Source organism: Puntigrus tetrazona, chromosome 7 (genome assembly GCF_018831695.1).
Source record: "Puntigrus tetrazona isolate hp1 chromosome 7, ASM1883169v1, whole genome shotgun sequence".
Lineage (NCBI taxonomy): Eukaryota > Metazoa > Chordata > Actinopteri > Cypriniformes > Cyprinidae > Puntigrus > Puntigrus tetrazona.
This window is the reverse complement of record NC_056705.1, coordinates 19,788,157-19,814,625: the sequence shown is the minus strand read 5'-3', so window position 1 is coordinate 19,814,625 and position 26,469 is coordinate 19,788,157. Positions and strand designations below refer to the sequence as shown.

The 26,469-nt window shown below is 38.8% G+C and overlaps 1 protein-coding gene across 1 annotated transcript; it reads left to right on the top strand.

Annotated features, from left to right (window-relative positions):
* Window positions 1–1,792: 1,792 nt before the first annotated feature.
* smad3a (SMAD family member 3a) lies at window positions 1,793–26,266 on the top strand. Its single transcript, XM_043244694.1, has 9 exons — window positions 1,793–2,236; window positions 14,198–14,391; window positions 15,744–15,878; window positions 17,422–17,496; window positions 17,867–17,917; window positions 19,066–19,278; window positions 19,386–19,523; window positions 19,720–19,864; window positions 23,604–26,266. Exons 1-9 carry the CDS (start codon window positions 2,034–2,036, stop codon window positions 23,725–23,727), a joined length of 1,278 nt encoding a protein of 425 aa, XP_043100629.1. The 5' UTR covers window positions 1,793–2,033; the 3' UTR covers window positions 23,728–26,266.
* The last annotated feature ends 203 nt before the right edge of the window (window positions 26,267–26,469 follow it).

Genomic DNA, 26,469 nt, shown 5'->3' with positions numbered 1-26,469 from the left:
ACAATCTTTTAGATTCCTGAGGTTGTGTCATGCTGTGAACAAAAAGACTGTCTGTTTATACATCAGGTTTGAGTATATATTGACCATAAATGTGTAGGAGGGCAAAAAGAGAGGAAATTCTATAAAAATATACATAAGATATTCTTTAAAAAAGATAAAAGATAGAAGCAGTGCCACACTGAGCTGAGGACCAGGGTATTTTTAGCACAGCCAGTGAACAGTTTTAATAATATACTAAAGGTTGCTATAGATAAATGTAACAAAATGTGTGTGGCCAAACTCTATTGAAACTGAAATTGTAAAAAAGGCCTTGAAAATCTGGAAGTCTGTAAATCGAACCTGCACAATTCTTACTCAATGCTTTCTTCTTGCGTAATGTGTCTTGTGTAAAGGGACAAAAATCCTGGGCTCAATCTGATAAGGATAAATCAAATTTGACTAGTGCGGGCCATTGTGTTTTGATTTTGTATGTAACAGCTGGCCCCTTGGCTGCACACACACTTCTCTTGACACTCCTGACCCAAACTCCCACTAGCATATGCTCATGTGTTTGTGTGCTTGTGTTTGTGTGTGTGAATACCCAAAATGATGGCCAGTAATAACTATATTTACAACAGACACCAAACGAAGAAACATTTGTTTACACCGTCATAACCATAAAAAACATAAATAATTATGATAATGATAAAATATTAACACAAGGCCACACGAGAACTAAAAAGTGAGAGAAATGTTATAATATCGCATACAGTTGTTAGCTCATCTAGTATTAGCTAACTGTTAGCACAATAAAGTGCTGTAGACCTTCTGTTCAGAAGACCTATTTGTTGAGACTCATTTATTGTGCTTTCAGCGAGTCTGGTGCAATGTTTGTGTATATATGAGTTTACCGCTCATTAGGGACATGTATGATTGCATGTTGTTGTCGTCATGCAGAGGCAAGGCCGTTGCATACTCAGCGTTGTGTCTTTCATCCCCACTCCCTCACTAAAAAAGAAGCCCAGTATCAGATTAATTCATGTATACTCAGTTCGGTGGGATGCCTCCTTCACTCAGACTGACCTACGAGGAGAAAAAAAAATGGGGCTTGGAGAGTTAGAGAGAGTAAAAGAGAATTAAACTGCAGTCGCTTTCACTGATCTTGTGAATGATAAGGTTTTGTACAACCCGCTTCCTGTGTGTCACTGTCTAATAGTGGTTATAGGGCGGGTTTTTATGACCGTTTACAATAGCACAGAAGGAACAGACCTATAAAACTTCAGGAGGTTCAGCTTAGTCCTCAAATTAATGACACTGTTCCTAAATCTATGACATTCCGTACATAAGTCTTTGTGTATGTGAGTTTAGGAATGTGGCGTCAACGTGTAGCTCTCAATAACCATCATAAAAAGTGCTTTATCAATATACTGATATATGACTAAAGTCCTTGTTTCATGTGATTGTACACGATTTTAAACATTCATATTTACAAGTTCTACACGTTTCTTTTCGGGGTAAAACTTTTTGACGAGGAGAAATGACTAAGTGTACCTTTAAAAGTAATCGCAAAACGTCACAGAGAGCCGCAGCACACTGCAAAGCGGATGACATTCAACTTGAGTAAACCTAACGATTTAAACTGTGACTGCGCAAAAACATACACATGTACGCAGACACGTTTACTGCATTGGTCATTTTAATATATATGCATTTTTTTTTAGAAGAAAGTGTTGTTAATTTTGTCTAGTCGGGATGAAGGGAACTATTTCCTCGCGCGGAGTGATATGAATGGCCTGTGCAGTGGTGTGTGGCGCGCACTTATGCTTGATGATCTCGAGAGACAGACGGAGCGAAGCTGAGCGCTGAACTTGAGACCGTGTCTCGGTCACGTCTCAAGTGCCTCTCACTTTTCTCAATTTTACTATCGACCGCCGAGCAGTTTATTTTGATTTACCGCCTTCGGATTACGCGCGAGATAAAAAAAAAGTATCCCGAATTTCTCCGAGTTGCGTGAGGGACTGCGCAATAGAGAGGGACGCTGAACTGAATTCAACATGTCAATTTTACCGTTCACTCCGCCGATCGTGAAGAGGTTGCTGGGCTGGAAGAAGGGAGAGCAGAACGGACAGGAGGAGAAATGGTGCGAAAAGGCCGTCAAGAGTCTGGTGAAGAAGCTGAAGAAGACGGGACAGCTGGACGAGCTTGAGAAAGCCATCACAACTCAGAGTGTCAACACCAAGTGTATAACCATACCGCGGTGAGTGCATTTAAAAACACCCTCGACTCGGAAACATCGGCTCGTGGGCTGTTTTACTGTCGTGATTTTGGCACTAGTCCACATAGGCTTAAAGTGAAGCTAAAATGCCTTTGAAGTACACGGTAAAGTTGGAGGCAGTAGCAAAGCCCCCTTCTGTTGTTCGCTAATCAACTCTAGTCTTGTGCTTCCTGCAAAGATCATAAACGGCATCTCCATCCATGGTGCGCTAACTCGCATCTGTTTATATTGTCAGATCGCGACCTTCCTGTTGATTTATTATAACTTCATACTCTCCCCTGCTTTCACAAACCCACATTTGCCTCGCCTGGGGTTGTCGTTCGGGTTGTGATGAGGTTATATAACCCGACCTTAATCTGGGGAGCGCTGGAGCTGCTGTATCTGGGCTAAACGGTGTGTTATGAATTCAGCGCTTATATTGTGCACGGTGGGGTATATTTGGCGCAGGGCGTTTAGGTCTGCTGTTCTTTATGAATGAGCGAGCGTGCATGTGTGGATATAGGATGAAGGTTGTTGTCTGAAGTTGTTTTTCGTCTTAGTTTTTGCGTTGACTGGTTAATCTTGTTATGTCACAGTGCGATGCTGGCCAACTGCTCACAGGTCTCGCCTCTACGAGCCACATGAGGGTTGCCTACAAACCCTTACTCTCAGCAGATCTTCAGTCTCAGCACTTTAGTACAGAGAAACATGACATAAGCACTGGTTCTGTCAGCCTGTTTGTTGAGGTATTTAAACGTGCAAATCCAGAACTTGTTTATAGAGACCACTGAAGGGCTGTTGCAAATTGTGGTTTTCGTTTCTTGTGTTTTCTTATCGAAAGACTTTCCTGGTTTAGGCTTAGATTAGCAGATAAAGGTCTAGTCCTTAAATTGCGTTTGGTAATAATAAATTTGCATTCGAGTCAAAGTGACATATTTATAATATGATTATGTTGTAAATAAAGGCTGTCCTTTTGGCCGTTTCAGAAACAATGAGTATCCGTTTCCAGAAAAATAATAAGCAACTGAAATGTTCCCTGAGCAACAAATCTGCAGAATTGTTTCTGAAAGATCACATGACGCTAATCACTAGAGTAATGACTTCTGAAAATTAGAATCTGCCATCACAGGATTAATTTACATGCATTAAAAAAAAATCCAAACTCAAACTTTAGAACAGAAATCCAACCCAAGCTTTAGTGTATATTGTGATTATGTTGGTTTGGTAGTTATCATGATCTCTACATGTTGTCTCCAGCATATACATAAACCAAACAATATTTAGCAAATATTGAAAGCACATGAAAATTTCCAAATGATTTTGTCAGTCTGGTAAAGTAAAACCAATAAACTGTTGTACCACACAACCCTATTATAATTCTAACAGTTAACAGTGCTATGGAGATTAGATTTCGATTTTAGTGACAAAAAGGGAAGAAAGCTTCCTCTTCATGGACGGAGAGAGAGAGAGAGAGAGAGAGAGAAAGTGAAATAATTTATGGGATGTTGGTTTTTAAATCAGGTCACCAGATCGCAGTGTCTGTTGTCTTTTTCACATTATAAGATCAGAATGGTTGGAAAGATTAAATGAGCTCTTGAAAGAAAATCTTTTTATAATTTATCACATTAACAATGCAAGATTTGATAACTAGGAAGATAACTAGAGCATGATTTACCACCAAGTCTGTCAAACCGATGGATAATGGTTATATTTAAAGCAACCTCTGAATGTATTGCCATTGAAAATCTCATATTTGTGTAGATTGCAATTCAACACTTTCACTTCATAATTATTATGTTTTTTTTTCACAGTTTACAGACGATAAAGACAGATCTTATATATGTTGTAAAGGCCACAGATCTCACCTATCTGGAGTCTTCAGACTTATAATCACAGGTAGCTGTCTGAAATGGAACCAGATGCTATACTGGTAAATCTCTTAGGAGAGTTTATTCATGAGCTATATGCCATTGCTTGGACACATTTGGGTTGCTTGACTAAATTTACCATATTTACGAAATTGGGTTGCCTAACGGAATTTAATTCAAAACTAGAAGACGCAATGAAGAACTAGCCTACGTAACCTTATAGTCAACATTTACATTTATAGACATATAAAATAGACATAAATAGAGTCCCTTTGAGATTTCCTTTCCAAATTTGAAGTTTGCATAATTGTGTGGTGTTACAGGGCCGAGCAGCTGTTGTCCAAGCCTGCAGCGCTATTGTATTGGTTGTTGTTTCCAAACAACGGATCGCTCAGTAAAAGCAGGGCGCCCAGCCAGAGTTCAGACTGAGTCACCCCAGAGTGAGTGAGGGAGTTTGAGTCTGTGGCTTTGTGGTGTGACCCACTGGTGCTTCTCTGGTAGAGCTCGGTGGTGACAGAAAGCATTACAAATGAAGACTTCAGCTATTGGGATGTGTGTACCAGGTTAACTCGGATTGAATGCTTTTGTCCATCAAAACCGCTTATACTTCAGTTTTTTCCCCTTGTTGTTAGAGAAGTGTAACATGAATCAGCACAGCGTCCAGTCCAAGACTCTATTCTTGGCCAGATCTGTAGATGGTAGCCTACACAACACTCCGCCTCACCCTTCTGAAGGATCCAGATTCCTCAGACACCCTCGACTCGCTTCAGGCCACACAATCATGTTTTGCCCTCACATGCAGCTCACACTGGAAGCCTGTCCCGGCCTGCTGGAGATCCAGAGAAAGAGTGATAAAGAGATAGGAAATAGTAGAAGAGGACATGGAGTTCAAAAGAAACAGCGGAAAAAGGAGATAGAAGACAGATTGAAATGGTCCAAGACAGGATACGAAAAACATAATTATACCATGGTCACACTTCCTTCGCCTGCCATACACCTGTCGAAGCCCTATCGGAGTCTCCACATAGACTTCCTGAGAGGATGTCTGCTCTGCAGCGCGTCTGTGTTCTAGGATGCCTACTATATCTCAAGCCTAAGGTCTTTGTTTGCTTTTGCACTCCATGCACAATGACTTCAAAGGTATCTGAACTGTGAATAAAACCTGTTGTCCATTGTGTCTGCGCATTCAGCTGATTTCTCAAACAAGTCGCCTATCAGCTAAGAAATTATATGAGCCAAGGCGATGGAGTTTATTGTTGGCATTTGAAACTGAAAGTGTCTGCGCCTTGAAGAGATGTCTGGCTTTACGTCTGGCATCCTGAAACTCTATACAGTATACAGTGATTCAAAAGCGCTTTTGATAAAACATGGAGATTGGATGTCATTGGCTTGTAATTGATGTGCCGAGGGTTGTTTTGTTTCGGCTGGGGTAATGCCTTCAAAGCACCGCGCATCTGAGGGAAGTGAATCTGTCTGATGATTCAGAGTTATTATGTGGCAGCTGATGGAAAGAGAATGAAAGACAGGGTGACAGAGTTTCACAACTCTTTGAAGTCATGGCTGAAACTAACATAAATGTAAGCGCCATTGGCCTCAGACCTGTCATTGTCTTTAACACTTTTTATCTAAAGCAACTTTGCTGTACTCTTATTACAGGGACTGCCCCGGGGCGACCTGCGGTTAGGCTTAATAGTGATGATTCATGGTAGGGGTATGTAAAACTACATATTTTTAGTATTGATTAGTTTGTGGGTTCACTGAAGACTTGCCCTGAGGCCTATTAGTCTGGTTTGGGGTTTACCTGATCCTAATGTGCAACTGAATTCAGCCTCCAGTATGCTGGAGACCAGACACACTTTTTAAAACTGGGATTATTTTTATAAATGCAACATTTTGGTGAGGCACTGAGACACAAAACAACCCATGACACAACGCAAAGGCCAAAAACCTCTTGCCTGAATATATATATATATATATGGCTGTATAGGCAGTGCTTAACGTTAATGCAGCTCAAAAAGTAAAACATGATGCTAGTAATTCCAAGGTCATGATTTCAAGGGAATGCATGAACTGATAAATGTTTTATCTTAAGCGCAGTGCAAGTCACTTTGGATAAAATGCATTTACATAAATATAAAAGTTCATTACATGCAAATAACCGTCACAATGTGTTGAAGCACAGCTCCTATATTATAAAAATACACACATGTAGAATCTAGATAAACTGCTAGATAGTCCATCCAATGCAATCCATCCCTACTTTAGCAGCTAAAAATATAAAAAGTAAAAATTATGCACAATTGTTGAAAGAAATGTATACTTTTATTCCGCAAGGGTGCGTTAAATTAATCAAAAACCTTATAGGCCTCAAAAATGTCAACTTTTATTACTACATATGCTGAATCTACATATGCTATTCAACACCACTAATCAGTTGGTAGACAATTAATCAACTGTTCAGACCTACTCAATGCAGTTGGCTATTTAGTGTAAAATGTAATGCTGTGTGTACATGAAAGTTGCGTTTATATTTGTGTCTTGAATGAGTGATGGCGTGTCTATAGGTCTTCGTGGATTCCCTGAGGGTGTTTTGATGGCTGTAGCACCCAAGTGATGGAGAAAGCCAAGTGTGCCAAGTCTGACTGCGGTTGTGGTGAAGATTAGTGACACAGTTTGTCGTCTGTGAGTGTGTGCGCACTACAGTACGTGTTTGTGCGTTTCTATGTTCTGGAAGTGAGTGCCCTCATTGCGTGCTGTATGTGTATGCGTTGTTGTGTCTTAAGCAAGTCTGTGCATTGGGAGCAGGTATTTGAGCGTTAGCCTCATGTGTGCTTGTGTGCGTCTGTCCTGTGTGTGCGTGTTGTTTGAGGCGGGGTTAGTCAGCCCTCAGGAATGCTTCGTCTGCCCAGGGGAGGGCGTGGGCCGCTTCTGGGTTTGTGGCTCCTGCCGGGGTTGAAGGTTTAGAAAAGCTCTGTGCCGCCTCCGTATCTGCTGGAATAATAGACACTCTGTACAGCAGACAACAAGACTGCTTTGTGCTAGTCTGTCATCACTAACCCTACTGCTGACCCTCGGACAGCTTCTGACCACCGTGAGAAAATAACTGTCCTTCAGTCATGAACTCTGGGGTTTTTTTTTCTAAGACGAGCGCCTGTGTAGACTTTGCGCAGGATGTTTTGAAGTTTGTCTGAGACTTTTGAGAGACTTTAAAGTCTGCCATGAATGTACACTGACACTGATCCAACTTAATCGCTGTGGTCTCTAATTTTAAGACTGAGGTGTTTTATCTGAGGTGGTTTTGTAGACTTGGACCGGACTTAGGGCTGGGAGATATGGCAAAAGTAAAATTTAAAAATTAAATCGGCAATAACATCATTTACTCTAGTAACATTTTCATATCTAATTTTATTATATTATTTATGTAGACATTTATTAAAAGATTAATGGAATTTTAATACAGTATTTGTGGTTTAAGCTGTAGTGTTTTAGTGTAGTGTGTATTACTGTACTGTTTACTACTGAATACTGACTCAAGCTACTTCTATCAACTCAAGCTAATGTCAAATGTGCACTTTTTATAAAGAGATTGAAAAAAAAAATGATATTGCAGTTTGCACTGCAATTGTGTGTCATCAAAATCAAGCAACACAAACCTGTTTCATGATTTAAAATCATATCATTTTTTAGTACTCGCAGAAACTAAAAAAAAAATGAAGACGCTTTATTTTGTTAAAGAAAAATGACTGAAAAAGTGTGAAATGTTTGTCACGTTCCGACCATAAAGAGTAGTTTAAAACCACAATTAGGAGTCTGGTTTTGCCTTTAAAAATTAAAGAAATGTATTATTATAGTTTTTTATTATTATTTATTGTAATTGTTTTAGTAAATCATTATGTTAAGGGAAGAATATAAACACATTTGTTCAGGGTAAATGTGTCATGAGGATTGGGATCACAATTCTCTTACGCAATTCTCATTTTGAAAAATTTATTGCACTCAAGTACGAAAAAAAACAAACAACGAAAAAACATTCAGTATAGTAAAGTTCTGGAGTGACTAAAATAGTTATTTTAGACCCCTTCAAGTGAAATGTAAAAGCTTTTAAAATAAGTCGGTGAGCATAAGAGAACGTTAACAATACTAATTAAAAATAACTAAATAGAACCTGTGCTTTTTCCTCCAATTGGCACAGAACACAGAATTCTGGCACAGAATGTAGAGATTAGTGTTAAGGCCAAAGTATACTTCGGCTGTCCACGTCCATGCTGCGGACGTCCTGCAGCCCAACTGTATATGACTAGTAAAACTCTACGTTTACTTCAGTTTTGACATGAACATTTAGTGTATGCCTAAAGCTCCAGTGTGCAGAGATAGTAGTGCAGAGTTTTATCTGTACCCAGTACCTTCACTATTTCTTACAGTTTTGTGCAATTAAACATGTTGTACAACTGGTTGTACAAGAGTAGAACTTGCAATTAAAAACATTGGACAACCCCTTACATGCAACTCTATCCCCTTACACTAGTTCTCGTCACTGCATGTCTATTGGTTTTGCCATGTCTAGAATTGGTTGACTCCTCCATTTCTTTTATTGAAACAATGCGCAAGAGCCTGAAATTCAGTACTACTCATGACAATGTGAATAATCTGTTTTGCTGGCTCTTTGTCTTTATACTGTCTTCACTGTGCTCTGTGACATTTGGCGTTAAGCATCTAACCAGCTTTAGCTATGCGTTTTCAACAATTCTCATCACAATTTTGAAAAGGTGGAATGGGAGGATGTGAAGAATAGGCCGGACATAGCAGCTGTCTGTGGTCAAGCCACTTCGTAAGTGATGCAAAGGCTCTAATTGTCAAACTGCATTTGCAGCATTTTGTAAGAAATGCTTTCCACACTTACTTTACAGAGGTGTTGGTTACCAGTGGTCAGAGCCTAGTTCTGACAGGATCATAAGTGAAAAAGCATATCGCAGAAAATGTACCTGTCAAAAAGTAATGGTAAAGAATAATAATAATATGGACAGCTACACAAATAATGCTGGGGAGAGAGGTTCAGAATACATTGTCATCAAGTGACCTTTACTCCATTTTGATTTCAAACCTGGAAGAAAATATCTTTGTCCCCTTTAATGTTAATGTTGCTTTTAAGCTAAAGGCTACGTCCACATGAAGCCACACTTCCTCTATTCCTTTCTTCTCAAAAAATATCCGTGTCCACACACAACCACCAAACCAACACAAAACGATGTTGACCTACACATGCCAGACCATTGTATGGTGCTGTAATTCTTCTAGTTTTATAAAAAAGGATAAAGCAAAATTTTAAATGCTAAAAAAATAGATAAATATCTTGAAATGTTTAGATTTTCTTGCTTGCAGCGGCAGCATCATATACTTGCCAGTCTCACTGAAACACCCCCGTCACAAAGACGCATGGTGTTCTGGAGTTAATGACAACAAAGGAAAAAACTGTTGGCTTCCCTTTCCTATACTTATAATTTTCCACATATAATTTATTATACGACGCTTGGCAGTAACAGTTTTTTTTTTTTTTTTTTTTTTTTTCAGTAAGCCATCTGAATCCGTCTGATTCGATCGGTTCACTTTTACATTATTTTACACAGCCATTTAAACTGTGCAAGATAAGTGAATAACTAGAGTGTTAATTTGGGCCTGTGCTGCATTTGTATGATGGTGTTTCTGCTGTAGTCCCGCTCGCCTGCTGAGAACAGGCCCCCGTAACCACATCCAACCACCTGCACATGAGACCCCTGCAGGGCTCTGTTTACTTAGGGAAGGCCTTAATGACTTTAGCAGAGGGAGGAAAACCAAAGCCTTTCAAAAAATAATACAAGTTAAACGTGATATTTTACCCACACGCACATTACGAAATAAAGGACAAGCAGGTATACTTGGCTAAAAAAAAGGTTTCCATTTGAGTTGGATTTCCTTCAGATATTTAATGCAGTATTTTTACAGTCCGATTTTCTATATTATCAGCTTCCAGATGTTATCCCAATACAGATATTATGAGCAGTCAACCCACTGTTGAATTACTGTATGTTCAGACATAAAAAAGCGTAAGTTGGTTTAGCTTTTATCGTCAGCAGTAACTGTGCGATCAGGTATGCGTCTGTCATCACCGCACTGCACAGTGTCGTTTAGTATTAACTCTGTACCGCTGCGTGCCGTCTGGGTTTAGACTGGGGAAGGGGGGAATAGCAGTGGTCTTAAAGTGTTTTTAAAGGGGGGCTGTGGGGGCTGGGTTGGGGTACGTTCCACAGGGTGAAATGGTCCCACAGACAGTCTGGACTGATGTCGAAGTTGCTTTTGTCCGTCTCTCCCTCTGCATCAAATTTGCATGCATCACAGTTCACAGAGTTCATGTTTTGTCAAACTCAGTGATTTCAAACAGAGAGGCATGCGAGTTCAGCTTTACAAACAACCACGATAAAGGCCCTTTCACACCAAACGCAGCATGAAAAAGCAAAACGAAAGTCGAAAGATGGTTAGGAAACACGTTTGTCTTCTTGGGCGCCAAAAACAAATGCATCATGTAGAATCAGCTGTAGCTTGCCATTGGTGTTTTTGTTGCTCTGTTTAAATTTGTGTTTAAGCAAAACTTGTGAAAGTTCATGTGAAGTTAAGAGGCAGATGGGTAGAAATGATTCTGCTTGCTGTTATGCACTGAGCAACGCTCAGAAGCGGCTGGTAGTGTCACGGTCAAGTCAAGAGTGCATTGGCCGATCTTGAAATTGCCCACTGCAGCCCACGGCGTCTGTGTTTTACCCCCCAGATTAAATCTGCCCAGTGTGGTTCAGCCTGTGTCAGAGCCCTCCATCCCTCCAGCTCACCCCTCTGCTCTCTTTCTCTTCCTCACCCCCTCTGTTCCAGTCTCACCCCTCTCTCCACTCAAGTGACAGCCGGCATGCGGATGGGGGGGGGGCGGGTTAGACCCGCCCTCCAGGCTGTGTGTGTGTGTGTGTGTGTGTGTGTGTGAGAGTGCCGCATGTCTGTGTTTCTGTTGGTTGGATGTGCCTTGCTGCTGACCTAATTTGCCCTCTGTAGCTCAATCAATAGTCATTCAGTACTTCCTTTTCATATGTGGTCTGCCCACGCTGCAGCAAACACAGACTCGCTCTCCACTGAGCGCTGGAATGTAATAGAAAAGTGAAGAACTGATGGTGGATGCAATATTTTCAGACTGATACAGCTAATAAATGGCAGAACCCAAGGACTGATCTCATCGTAAACTTCTGTGCCATTTATTAAATTATCTTAATTGTAGTTACCTGTCATATTTCTTTTCGTCTATATTAGACTTTGTGTGTGTGTGTGTGTATATATATATATTTTGTTTCTGAAAGGACACATCAAAAATGTCAGTAAGTCATATTTATGTAATACATGCTGTTCTTTTAAGCTTTCTACTCATCAAAAAAAATCACAATTTATTTTCACAAAAATATTAAGTCTTTTAAGTCAATTCAGCACAACTGTTTTCAGTTCAATTAGCTATAAATGTTTCTTGAGCACCAAATCAGCATTTTAGAATGAGTTCTAAAGGATCATATGACTAAAGACTGGAAGCATTTTGCTTTGTCATCACAGGAATAAATTACATTTCAGCAAACAAAACGGCTTGAATTCTAATAATATTTCACTATATTTTTTGCTTAGGGTTAGGTCATGCGGCCAAAAGAAAATCCCAATATAATATTTAATATTTCAAGTTTAAAGACAGATTTCTTCTCCTCAGTAAAAGTTATAGAAACCAGATGAAGATTTCACAAATCTGAGTGAGGTGCAAATATTCAAAATATTTATAATAATAAAATGTTTTTCTACATCAAATCCAATTTTCTGTGTATTTGATTAAAAAAAGCAGCATAATAGGAGATCTTTCATAAAAAGAGTTTAGAATGAAAGCAGACTATAGAGAGCGAGTTTCAGAACTCCAAAAATCGTTAATTTCTAATGTGAGAAAACTGAATGTCATGGCACATGGCCGTTATTTTCACATGTCATTGACACCTATTTTGATAATTACGCCGTGGCCCACCTAGTCACTTTGCGGTCGCAAGGAGGAAGAGGGAAAGATATTATTCCTAAACACCAGATAAAGTGTTATTTACAACTGTCACAAAAATAAAAAAAGGTCAGTAGTGACTTAAATACTGTATACAAGTTGTTGCATGAACAGGACGTTTGGAGAGTCAGACCTGTTATTAGTATCAAAGACAGAATGAATACAGCTATAGAAATATTCAAGACACAAGTAAAAAAAAAAAAAAAAAAATGACCCATTTGATTCTAAGCATCAGAAAGAGGAAGGTCATGGAAACCGCATCATGATCTGTTTTTAAGTGCAGTACAACGAACAAAAACAAAATGATGTGAAATGTATTATATGACCCCTTTTAGAGGGGTCTGGTGAGGAAAGTTCACACCTCTTTTCTCCTTTCTTTTCATATCTCTGCTTTATGGAGTGTGTATAAGAGATGAAAAGGGTGTTATGAATGGTATCTGTGGCCTGGATTCCTCAAAGGGCTGACCTAGTGTACAGCCCTTCTCTCTCTCTTAGCACTTTGGCTGCTGTTGCATATTTCAAGTACACAATGTAGCAGTCATGTATAATAGAGTGCTCTGAGAGGTTTGGACCGTACTATACGGCCCCATTTTTCATCACATTGGAGCAGGGCGTCCGTTGCGTCGGCGTGTTTGATCTGATCTTAATCACGAATGTACCGTTATAGGAGGCTGCTACGATAGTCATCACCTTAAATGTAGGCGTAAAGAACGAGGCTAGTGTGAAAATGTGTTTTGATATGATGGTGTGCTCGATTGTGTCTGCAGAAGTCCTTTGTTTGGACCGGTGAACAACTCGCCTCAGATGTAAAAAGTTCACTGTGCGGTTGTTCTCTCTTGCTCGAGGCCTTCACTGCATTATTCTGAGATTATTATGCCTTTTTCCTTTTCCACATGGGGCCATCCAAAGAAAAGTCTGAGTTTATTTGCCTGCAGTTAAAAAGTGAAGCAGGTAAAAATACGATGCATACTGGAATGTTTTTGTTGTTCTGTTTGAATTCTCTCCTCTTCTTCCACTCTCTCTCGTCTCCTTTAGGCTTAATGTGTGTTTGACTGGTGGGTTGTGCATGTGTGAACTGAAGGAAGTGACTCTGTGTTATGCCTCTGCTGTGTGAGGCCCGCGTGAGCTTGTGTCGAAACCATAAAGCGAATTGTTTGTGCCTAAATATTCTTGTTTATTCTTCAGATTTTATTGCGTAATATCCTCTTTTTTTGGGGGGTGTCTGTGTTTTTTTTTTCTGTCTCTCTCTCTCTCTCTCTCTCTCTCTCTCTTTTTTTTGTAAACACACTTTCTCCATGGGGCGTCTGGATTTTACATCATTATTTTCCCTCTTGCAATCTGCCCGTGAAGCGAAAGCGCTGCAATGAAAAATTAAAAGCATATTTAGCTGCTGGGAGAGCCACAGAAGGCCTGGGGCAGGCCAGCCTGGCCCGTGCCGCTGTCTGGGCCCGGATCGGTGGGTGTAAAAAGAGGAGGGGAGGGGCTCTGACAGACATGCTTTAAAGAGCTTTTGGGATTTGCATTATTTGGCCAGCATTACATTTTTTTTGTGTGTGTGTGTGTGTGTGTGTGTGTATGTGAATCTACTGTTGCTTTCATATGGCTATATCATATGAAGCTGTTGTTAAACTAGAGCACACTCAACCCCCCTAAACACACAAACATTGTTTTGAAATACAGTTTTTTTTTTTTTTTTTTTTTTTGGACTTCCTCTTCCTCTTTCTTCACCTCATTCACATCGCATGTGACGTGTAAACGAAAGCACCACATTAACAGGAAATTGGGCCACTTTTACTTCATCTGCGGTCTCACATAATACCTTATCCCTGCAAGTCTTTGAGCAGTGAGTGTTTATATTTAGTAATTTAAGGTTTTGCACAATGTCCTTTACTCGAGCAATAATAACATTTCCTCTATTCCTGCTTTTGATTTTTGAGAATGAGCTGCCGGGGTTGTTTCTGCTGCAGTCATCATTATTAATGCCTATTCTTTTTCTCTCTTTCTCAGATCACTAGACGGTCGGTTGCAAGTATCTCACAGAAAAGGACTCCCTCATGTGATCTACTGTCGTCTTTGGCGCTGGCCTGACCTGCAGTCTCATCATGAGCTCAGAGCCATTGAACTCTGCGAGTTTGCCTTTCACATGAAAAAGGACGAGGTCTGCGTCAATCCCTACCATTACCAGCGAGTCGAGACGCCAGGTAATGCAGCCTGATATTTCTGAAAGCATTGAGCACACTGCTAGACAATATCATTTGTTTAGACCTGGGATGATCGTATTACTGTGGAGGTCTGCCAATTATTATACAATCTCAAACTTTTCGCTTTTCATGAAAAAATGAAATAAGGAGTGGTGACATTAGATTTTGAGAATTCAGAGATTTTTTGGAGAGTGTGCATCCGATGGGATATGACTTTTCAAATCTAAATTTAACTAACTGAGCATTGGAATGCTTTTTGCTTCTGATTTCCTGTATTTGTATGCGTAATCGGAGGAATGAAAAGTGTAATATGGCTACACAATTAAACCAAAAAAACATATGTAACGTATTTATCATTGGGACTATGTGATTAATTAACGAATAATGCATGATTTCTAAACCACAAAAGCATGATTTTGTATAAAGCCAAGTTCTAGTGCCATCATGAAAAAGACTTTTGGTTATGACTTTGAGAAAGCACAAAAACAGGGCACTTGTGTGCTGTCTGAGATGGTCTTCTGTGCACGCACCCCAAGCCCCTTTTCAGAATGTGTACATCAAATTTAGCTTTCTTTCGGAGCTTTCTCTGTTTAGGTCTTAAGCTAACATAAAGAGTTTAGTTCACCCAAAAGGAAAATTCTATAATTAATTACTCACCCTCATGTTGTTCCAAAACTGTAAGACAAATTATGATTTTTTTTCTTTAATAAATCCATGAGCCTTTTGACCATCCATAAGGAGCAATCTAACTGCAATGTTCCCAGACCCAGAAATGTAGTAAGGGCCTTGGTAAAAGTCCAATGTGACATCAGTGGTTCAACTGTAGTTTTACGAAGCTGTGAGAATACTTTTTGTGTGGGAAAAAAAATTAAAATAAAGACTTTATTCAATAATTGTTTTCCTCCTTTCCCAAATAATTCTTCTTCTAACTTCCGTTGTCATTGTTTCAATGCTAATCTCAAAAAAGACAGCAAGGAAAAACTCTCACTGCCCTTGACTGAACAACTTTTGTATCTTTTAATAGGGATTCATCTAAATTCATTTATACAGTGGAGACTATGCAGACTACGTTGTTTAACATTTGGTTATGTCATTTCTGTAAATGGTTTCTACTTTTAAGAGATCATCTGAAATATTTAAAGTTTTATTCATTTGTATCTTTACTCTATTGTTTGTTATTTCTTGTAATTTGTTTTGTTGTTTCTATTTTATGTTTTCTCTTCAGTTATGATAGAAATTCATACTAACTTGCCATCTAAAATGTTTTGTCACACATGTATGTATGTATATGTATATGTATATGTATGTTTCTCTCTTTCTAATTCTTTTTCCCTTTCTATCCTTCTCTAAAGTTCTTCCTCCTGTGCTGGTGCCTCGTCACACTGAAATCCCCAGTGAGTTTCCTCCTCTGGATGACTACAGTCACTCCATCCCAGAAAACACCATTTTCCCTGCTGGCATCGAACCCCAGAGCAACTACATACCAGGTAGGAGACAAAACCATAGGAGTAAAAAGACTCTTGGAGTTGATCATAGTCTTATAAAAACAGATTTGCCCTTAGATACCACAGAAAAAACAAACCAAGTAACATCAAGCTGCTTTTAAATTAATATATCGTCATCATTGGCCACAAAAAGGCACAATCTGAAGCGTTTTCCAGGTTTAATAGAGTAAGTTTAGTCTGTAGCTGTAGTCCCAGTGGTCTAGTGGGCTGTGGGTGGATCACTTTACTGGAAGGATGTAGGAGGAGGAAAGAGACCAAACACACAGATACAGCAACAGCCCTGTCCTCCATTCAGGCAGAAGCAATCACTACCTCATTGTGTTACAGGGCTGATGAAGCTCCAATGAAGAAAAGTAAATGCATGGATCAAAATAAATCTGAATTTTAATTAATGTCATTTTCATGCTAAATTATTTTAGATATTTATACCTGTATTTATTTATAACTTTAGATGTGCTTCAGTTGTAGTTTTGTGCTTTTACAAATGTGGTTGGGTGCTTATTTTCTATTGGAAATTTTAAAACCCTTGTTTTGTCTAAGTGGTTGATTTATCGGTCAGAAGGCAGTCACTGACTTTTGTCCTACACCTACATTATTAATAAAGTAGTCATATGCAGTTCTGACCTATATATATATATATACACACACACACCAATGTTTAGGGATAAATTTATTTTTAATTTTTTGTGAAGAAATTATGTTTTTCATAAAGGGCTTGATGTTTCATTTATAAGATGCAAAAGATGACTATTTTAAATAAATGCTGTTCGTTTGATCTCCTATGAATCAAAGAATCCTGAAAATATTAAGCAGCACAACAATTCTCAACATTGTTAGAATGATTTCTGAAGAATCATGTGACTCTGAAGAACAGAATAATGGCACACACTCGTGTTTTTAGACGCACACAGAGCACATGTGAAAGCTTGATTGTACACACAAGGAACTTGAAAGAGAAAAAGGGCGTAAACAATCACACACATTTATTACTTAATCATGTTAATCCCACCTAAAGGCCTGTTTTCTTCTTTTCCGACCAGTAAACAAGTGACTGCTTTGGCTCCGTTATTATATTTGCAGGACTAATCAAGAGACGTTTAACCGTTGTTGCATCAGGCAGGCAGACACAAAACCATTTATGCTAAAGTGATTTAAAGACTTGCTTTTGGCTACATATGGGGAAGATTATCCCATGGAGTATGTATGGAGTGGCTTTGGCTGGGATTAGTTCCATCAAAATGGTATTTGCGTTAGAGAGGCAGTCTGTTACTGTAAAATAGAGTGATGTGTGTTGTTTCATATCCTGCTGCTGAACTGAGCTGACCACAGCTTTCTAAATCAGGTGTCTTAATCTGAGGGGAAAAATAAAACCCTTGTGAGTCATTGTCTCTGTTGCACCTGCTAGATTTTGCCGGATGTGTTTGCTGGTGTTCCTAATCCTTCATCCATCAGCTGGGTCACTGTGTAACGAGTGTATATGAATTGTGTTTATGCAGGCTAACCCGCATGTTTATGTGTGTTACAGAGACGCCCCCTCCAGGCTACATCAGTGAGGATGGAGAGACCAGCGATCATCAGATGAACCGCAGTATGGACACAGGTGATGCCTGTTATACCACCACTGTGATGTTGGGTTCTTTGATTGGTTGACGTGTTGCCTGTGAAGTAGTTCCAGTTATGTTTGTGGTATTTCAGTTCCATATCACTTTTTCTGCATTGTTTTTGAGTGGCTTTCTGATGCTCAATCAGTGGTGTAAAAACGTGGATCAACGAAGAAGAACATTTAGGGATGGTAACCTAAAAAAGTTGATAAATGAAACAAACAAATGTGATTAATGTGATTAAATGGAAGTGGAATAAGTGACTTTGCACACTTGAATTATTCAAAATCTAATCGAAAGTGATTTAATCAAAATGTGCCGTGTACATTCATACAGCATTAAATAATTGATCTGTCCTTTTTGTTTCAGGGTCTCCAAATCTGTCACCAAACCCTGTTTCTCCAGCCCACAACAATTTAGGTAACTCTTCTTAAATATGAACATGATTTACTAACATTTGAGCATCAAATGGATTATTTTTATCTTTCTGTCTTTATCAGGGTTGTCGCTATATCTATCTGTCTGTCTGTCTATACAGAGAGAGAGAGCGTGAAAGAGAAAGACATTTTTGAAAAAGCAACAAAATTAAATAAAAGTTAAATTCACCTTTAACTTTGGTGTTTTCTATTTTTTTGTGAGTTTAGGAGTTACAGAGTTTGTAACCACAACTGGCCAGTAGTTTTTTATTGAAATGCTTATGAGTATTTTTCCAAGTTTTTGGGTTGCATTAACATTTCTTTCTCAAGATTCAGATGCTAATACAACAGAACAACTAAAACTGATAAAATACTAAAATGCCTAATGTTTCATACACTACTATCCGACAGAGCTGCATTGATGCTGAATCTACAGAGCCATGATAACAAAAAAAAAGATGCTAGCTGGGCAAAGACTGACCACTACATAATAAATAAACTACATACCTCACGAATACACAAACATACAGCACTGATGGTGTAGAATGACTTGAATCAGTCAAAACAGTCTTGAACTGATGAGTTAACTCTCAGAATCTGTCTAAGGACTAGAGTCACTAGTTCTCATTCGCTTTAGTAGATAGTTGGTAAAAATGTGTTTTCTCAGAGGAAATGGATTGCTGAAAGAATTATTTGTTTGTCACCAAAACAACTTGGATGAAAACCACCCACACTATACATCCTGTCAGTTACCATCTTACCAAGGGAGGGCCCTCAGTTGCTTTTGTATCAGATCCTGCTTTTACAGACAGCGCTCAGATCCCACAGCGATCTCACTTCTCCACAGCAGTGGTGTGTGCGTATGTGTCAGAGAGAAATGCCAGTGCCATAAGCCTGTAATTTTGAGTCCAAGTGATGATGGTATTTCCCAATTCAGCCTTTATTTCTGGGAAGTAACATTTACTCTTGACATCACAGTGTCGTCAGTTCCCAGCCCCCGTGCTCGGTCTCTACGGTTATCCCCACCCTGTTGTTTGTTTTTCTTTTTCCTGTCTTTTTTTTTTTCTATTTCTTTTCCGCTGCCTATTTGTGTACATGTCTGCGTCTTTCGGATTCTCTCTTTTTATAGTTCTTTATTTCTCTTTCTATCAGATCTACAGCCGGTGACGTACTGTGAACCAGCGTTCTGGTGCTCTATTTCTTACTATGAGCTGAACCAGAGAGTCGGTGAAACTTTCCATGCCTCTCAGCCCTCGTTAACAGTAGACGGCTTCACAGACCCGTCCAACTCGGAGCGCTTCTGCCTAGGCCTGCTGTCCAACGTGAATCGCAACGCTGCTGTGGAGCTCACACGCAGACACATCGGTACACTCAGTCATTCTAAATCGCTCATTCATTAGACAACGTTATTTAAGGATTCATATTTTATTTTTTCATCTACTTGCTTACGTGGATAATGTCTGTTTTTGCAGGCCGGGGTGTGCGTTTGTACTACATTGGTGGTGAGGTTTTTGCTGAGTGTCTAAGCGACAGCGCCATTTTCGTTCAGAGTCCCAACTGTAACCAGCGTTACGGCTGGCACCCCGCCACTGTTTGCAAAATCCCACCTGGTAAGACGAAATAAAAGACCCTCAACAAATAGCCCTCATTAAGAGAGAGTTCAACAAATGAGCTAGAGAAGAGCTCAACTAAATACAATTTAGCTTTAATTTAGCTCACTTCTTGATAGTTGCGTGACATTCAGTTAAATCCGTTTTTTCTTTGAATTTTACGAAATGCGTTTCCATTTGCTTTGTTTCCATCTAGGCTGTAATTTGAAGATTTTTAATAACCAGGAGTTCGCAGCTCTGTTGGCCCAGTCTGTGAATCAGGGTTTTGAGGCTGTGTACCAGCTCACCCGCATGTGCACCATTCGCATGAGCTTCGTGAAGGGCTGGGGAGCCGAGTACAGGTACAATTACTGCAATCACTTCACTCTTTCCATATCTATCAGCTCGCTTGCCACTCTTGGAATATGGCCTTTATTTGACTCGCTCAAAGATTTTGAATCACTTGTGAAGTGGTGTTACCCAAAACCACAGAAGCCACCCTCGCTTCCTGTTAAATTCTCTGAGTTTGATCGTCGTAATCAGCTTTTTGTTGAAAAGGATTATGAATACTGAAAAAACACTAAAAAATAAAAAAATGTAATGATGTAAATATTTTTAAACATTGACTTGTGAGTTTTAGAAGATGATATTTATATACAATAGGTTAAATAAACATGCACAATTACATTTTTATAATTGGCTGATATATCACCAATAAGGCTGCAAAATATATGTACTATATTTGTCATCAGCCAGAACTAAGAAATATTTGTTAATATATTGCTATTAGTTTATTGTTGGAAACTTTAATATACTTGTTCGTTTAAATTACTGATTTTAAGTGTCAGTTTTTTTGTTATTATAGAACAATAATATCATCCATAAGAATTCTCTGAAATGTATTAACTGAAAATGATCAGCTTTTTGGGATCAGCCAGTATTTGATTAATGTCAAACTGATAAAGATAAAGTAGAAAATCTCTAATATGAACAGATATAAATAGTAGTTGCTAATATAGGAAGCCCAAACCATTTTACGGCTCCATAGAACAATGGGAGGACATGTGGTGTTAAGACTATTTAAGTATAGACAGGGCTGCAGGGTCAAGGCAGGGTCTGACAGGCTGTGTTTTTCCTGCTCTGGTGAGGAGCTCTGACGTAGGAACACAACCCGGGGTCCACCAGCTTAGCGTGTCCGTCATATAAACTGTTAGGTCTGTGCTGGCAAATCATTCCACACCAAACAGACTCGCACATGGTGCGCTTCAAACCTCAGAGTTTCCTGGTCTCTCTCTCTCTCTCTCCCCCTCTTTTGCTTTTGAGTAACTTCATTGTTTGAGCGCAAGGAACCAAGACCCTAATCAGAAGCAGTTGTAGGTTTCGACCAGGGACATCTGTAACGAAAGCTTGAGAAGAAAGTAGGAAAGAGTAAGACTGGTGTGAGAGAGAGAGTGAGACTGTGGTTTCCAGACAGCTTGGCGTGTGGAGACACAATCTGAGCTGTGTCGGGTTTCGGCAGACACCCACCCACTCTTTCTCTCTCTCTCTCTCTCACTCTCCTCCACATCTCCCCACGTTCAGATTCACCTCTTTAAGTGCTGACAAACTGTCCCTGTTGCAGTTTAAAAATGCCATTTGAGCACTTTGGTTGGTTGGACCCTGTATTTACAATCACATCAGTGAACATCATGAAGTAGAATAGCACTGTGCCTTTGTCTAAGTTCAGCTTTATATGCTTTCAGTTGCCCCAGATTACTTGTTGAAAACGACACTTGATTTCAGTACTGCTCTTTTTTTTTTTTTTTTTTTTTTTTTTTTTTGAAAGCGTTTTCTGTGCTAATCATTTCACAGTATCTGCGTAGAAGAGGTGACTATTGAATTTTAAAAAAAGCCTTCCTCACTCTCCTCCTTTCTCTCTTGCGACTGCGGCCTGTGCTTGTGCTGTATTGCAGCACTAACCTTATAAACAGCCAGAGGTCTATTCATTTACTGAGAAACTTATGTTGAAGAAAGAGAGACAGTCAAACGATCAATACAAGAAGTTGCGAAGAAAGAAAACGGTGGGCGGACAAATCATTGTTGGAGCTGCGATGAAAAGGGTTTAAAATATAAAGGTTTGAAAAACAATATTACAATGAATTTTTGAACAAAATCTTTGAACGAAAGTATAGAAAATATTTTTTTTTCAGTAGAGATGCAGTAAATTGATCAAAAGTGACAGCAAAGATGTTTGTTGCAAATTTCTTTTTCGAATAAATGCTTTTATTTTTAACTTGCAGTGAAAAATTTACTGAGAAACTCATGTTGCAAAATGAGAGAGAGTCAAACGATCAATACAACAAGCTGCGAGGGAAGAAAAAAAGTGGGCAGACGCGTTATTGCTGGATAGGGCTAATGAAAAGAGTATGAAACACAATGTGGCAGAACAGTTTGAATCACCCAAGTAATTAAAAGAGTTCTCCAAGAACTCGCACTTTACTTTCTTTTTAATCACATTACGGAAAACATTAGATAAACATATATTCAACCATTTCCAGTGGATTTTTCAGTTATTTATAGCTTAACAAAGGATTTATTTTGAGCTTTCTATTTATGGTTTTAAGAAAGATATTACGTTTTTTACAATGATAATAATACATTTCTTTGGCTCCAAATCAGCACATTAGAACAATTTATTAAGGATCACGTGACACTGAAGACTGTAGTGATGGTAGTAAAACAGTGATTTCTAAATTGGTAATAATATTTCAGATGAGCCTATGAGACAAAATTTTATCAACCCCAAAGTTTGGAACGGTGAAGTAGGGTAGTCAGTGTTCATTGAAAACTTTTTTTGTTTAACAGTAAGTATTGTTTTCTTTTGCCCTCAAATTGATTGACACATATCTGCTCATTTGCTGTTATAAATATCTAACAACTAACAATTATATCTTATGTTTAACCGTAACATTTAAAAAATCTCCCCATCAATTTTCTTTGTTTTTTTACTGATTCAAACTATTTGAAGGTGGTTCACTCTCTTCAATGCAAAGATTTGTTGAATCGATATTGAATTAAATTGCTAGGTATTTTAATTATAGATTTAGCTGTCATTGTTTCTGAATTATTCTCTGAAGTGACTGTAACCCATGTGGGAGGACAGCGACTGAGGTTCAGGAGAGACTTACACACACGTGTGTGTGTGTGTGTGTGTGTGTGTGTGGGTGGAAGGATTAGAGGAAGTCCCATTGAGAAGTGGAGCAGTGTAAGGTGTTATGAAGAGTGGTTCGGAGACTGTGTCTGTTCACGTTTGTGTGAGCAGATGAGTATTGTGTAAGCATTGTGGAATGTACAAGAAGTGTGTCTGGCAGTGAATACCGTCCCTGTGAGAGACCAAAGCAGAGAACAGCAGAGTTTATACACATCATTCATAAGCAGACAAATCTGTGAACTCTGTGAACTCTGCAATCTCCTGCTAGTCTTTCACAGTGAAGGATGTTAGTGCTTGCTTGAAAAACTCTGTGATTAGTTTTAGAAACTAACCTTAAAATGTATATATATATTTTGATCACGCGGTGGAAACTTAAAGGGATAGTTCACCCACAATTTAAAATTGTTATCTTACTTAGCCTCATGTGTTCTTCTAAACCTGTATGACTCTATGTTTTACCGCAAAAGAAGGACCGTATGGACAACAGAAGCAAATTAGTAGACATTTCTCAAAGTATCTTCTTTGATGTTCGACCGAAGAAAGTAAATCATAGCGATATTAACCATGAGAGTATGAAAATGATGAGACTGTTTTAATTTTTGAGTGAACTATCCCTTTAAACATGTCTTAAGTCCCATGTGTTCCGCTTCATCAAGCTGTTTTAAATGCAAGAAAGCAGTTTTCGTGGCGTCAAAATATTTGTGATCCAAACAGAGACATGCAACAGATAATTACAATGAGCAATTACATTCAGTTGCCAATCATTAAACTTGCACATTGCTAAAGAAATGAAGTCTATATGCATACGAAGGATCTCCTGAGCAAAATACTGGAAACACTATGTACTGTGAGTTGCTTTAATCTCTTTTCTTTCTTTCTTCTCTCTCTCTCTCTCTATATAACGCTGTCAGGCGGCAGACAGTGACTAGCACCCCCTGCTGGATAGAACTGCACCTGAACGGTCCTCTTCAGTGGCTGGACAAAGTGCTCACTCAGATGGGCTCCCCCTCTATCCGCTGCTCCAGCGTGTCATAGGAAAAATCCTACACGTATACAACATATACAAACCACGAGATCTGGAAAAAGATGAAGTTCTATGGCTAAAGCCCTTCATACCCACCAACCTATTAGGTCTGCAGACGAGTTTGTCTCATGCTGGAGGAGTGTATTACAGTATATGTATATATTCGTTTTTTATGTTGTTGTTAGCCATTTTTATTGCCATTATTGATATAAAATATTGCCATTTATATGTTGTTACATAGCATGTATATGTACGATCTCTCCTGTGTCCTGTCTTTTACGATGCTGTGTTAGGTACATGCATTTACCATAACAGGTATGTGAAAGGCTTGATTATTTTTTTTTTTTTTTTGAAATATGAAAAAAGTGCTTTTTTTTTGTAAAGTGAAACTATGAAGTTTTTCAAATATCAGTTAAACTGTATTTTTGTTCTTTTTTTTGGGTTTGTCATAATAATAGAAACTTGGTCCGCGACGCTTTGTCTAGTACATATCAAGAGCTCTTGAAATTCCTCCTAAAATATGACACTTTTTATTTTAGCAGTGTTTTCAAACATCGAAAACCCAAGTCTTTTTAAGTTTTCCCCACAAAATTCAATTTCCATATCCTGATTTTCCCCAAGGCAGCGAAATGTTCTTTATAAAACATACATTAGCTGTTTAAATTTATATTCACCTTTTTAAATTTACCCTTTTAAAATTGGCTACACAGAATACTATATACACATCTCATATACGCACGCAACAGTTTACGCAAAACTTCCATATTTCTGTAATGTGTTGATAAGCCCGATACCCAGCAGTTTTCAGCTTTAGTGTTTTTTCTTCTCTCATCAAGCTAAACCTTTATATGGACATTATTTAATGATCCTCAATGAGCGTTGTGTAGTTTCTGGTCTAGTGTTGATTTCATCTTTGTCTGCAGTGAACCAGCCATCTGCTCTGTGTGAATGAATGTGAATCGTTGAGTTTCATAGGTTTCATCCCTCTTATAACTCCATGTGTTGTGTCACGCTTTCATTGTTACTCGCTCAGTGTCTTCAGTGAGTGAGCGAGTGAGGAGCTCTTCAAGGTCTGGTGAGGTCTTTCAGTTCTCCGCCTTGAAAGAAAAGTTTCTCTGCGTGTTGTGGTAATTTTAGAAAACTGGGCATTACATCATTTTGCGCACTAAGAAGTCGGCACGTCGTGTCTCATAATATCGGTCGTGTCTGATCTCACACACACCTGCGGGTCTTCATGTCCTCTCATCCTCCAGAAACAAAACTGAGTGAGCGTGCCTTCACAGCAACTTTCATAACAGAGTTTGTAAATAGTATATTGGAGACAGGTGTTGATCTGTGTCATTGAGTAAGTGGGTTGTCCAGTGTTGGACCACTCAGGGGTGTGATCTTTTCTCAGCTGAACCTGTAAATATGTTTAATAAATTAATTATGCATGCCTATTTTCTGAAATCCATGCCATTTGTACTGTAGACTCTATTTTGCTACCAAATATTTTTTCAGAAGTGGGAGGGGAAAGTAAATGCTCTTACCTCGGTGTTTGAAAGGTGGGGCTTGTACCGCTGGCAGGTTTTTGTAAGGTTAACCATGTATTTTTATACGTCAGATGCTCATAGGATATGGAGAAGGGCCTGATGAAGGGAAATGTCACGAGAGGCTTTGTGAAAGCCAGATCATGTACAGTACTTTCGGTTCGCCGCGGGTCAGTGTGACGCTCTTGCTATGAGGAGCTTTTTGCATGCCTTTTGAAATTCACTGGTCTCTCAATGTGTTGTACAGGAATCGTGGAAGAAAGTATAGAGTTTAGGTGCATTATGTACTCTGCAGACAGTAGAAAAGATGTGTGACATCTGTGTGCATAAATGTTCATAAGGACTGTCGGGGGTTTAGATGCTCTGCTTTGATAAAGTCAGAGCGTTATTGTGTTGATTAGGATTCCTTGAAATGTATTTAAACTTCTTGATGTCATCCGGAAAAAAAAGACTAAATAGAAGGTACTGAAATTATTCAGGAAATGATTTATTGTCCATTTAAGCAAACATAAACCCTCGGTTTCACAGGCAAGGCTTAAACCTGGTCCTAGACTAAAATGTAAATCTGAGCTGTTTTAACTCAAAGAAACATGCACTGACTGCTCTTAAAACATGTTAGTGCCTTTTATTTTGTCCTAAGATGGGCACCAATGATGTTTATTTTTTTTAATAAAAAGTACTTAAATGTTCTAATTGTGCTATGAGCTAATCCTGGCTTAGGTTAAGCCTCGTCTATGAAACCGGGCCTAAGTGTTTTCTTTGAGAGGAAAAAAAAAATCAAATCTCATTTTCTCAACAAATTGTTGAATATATTTTAAGTAACGTGCAGTTATTGTGCTTGTGTTAATCTTTCACACTCAGTGATGTTGTGGCTTAGTGGTGATTGTTGTGCTTGGCATTGTTAGAGTTCTTCTTTGTACAAGTATATAATCGTTATCATTTCTCTCCATCTTTAAAGTTTGTCAAAAGGAAAAAAAATGTTTGTTATTGTTGAACTTTTAATAAATATGTAAATGATAAATGCCTCCGTCGTCTGATCGCTTGGTCTTCACAAACATTTTCCTTTCTTCTCCTTAGTTTTATATGATTTCGGCGATGCAGTAAATGGTGCATTGCTAGGATACAGGTAACACAACCCTGGGCCGGGACCTGCTGCACACTTTTTTCCTTGCCAAAATGTGAAAGCTCTCATTGTTGAGAAGACCCTAAGGGCAGGGAGGCACT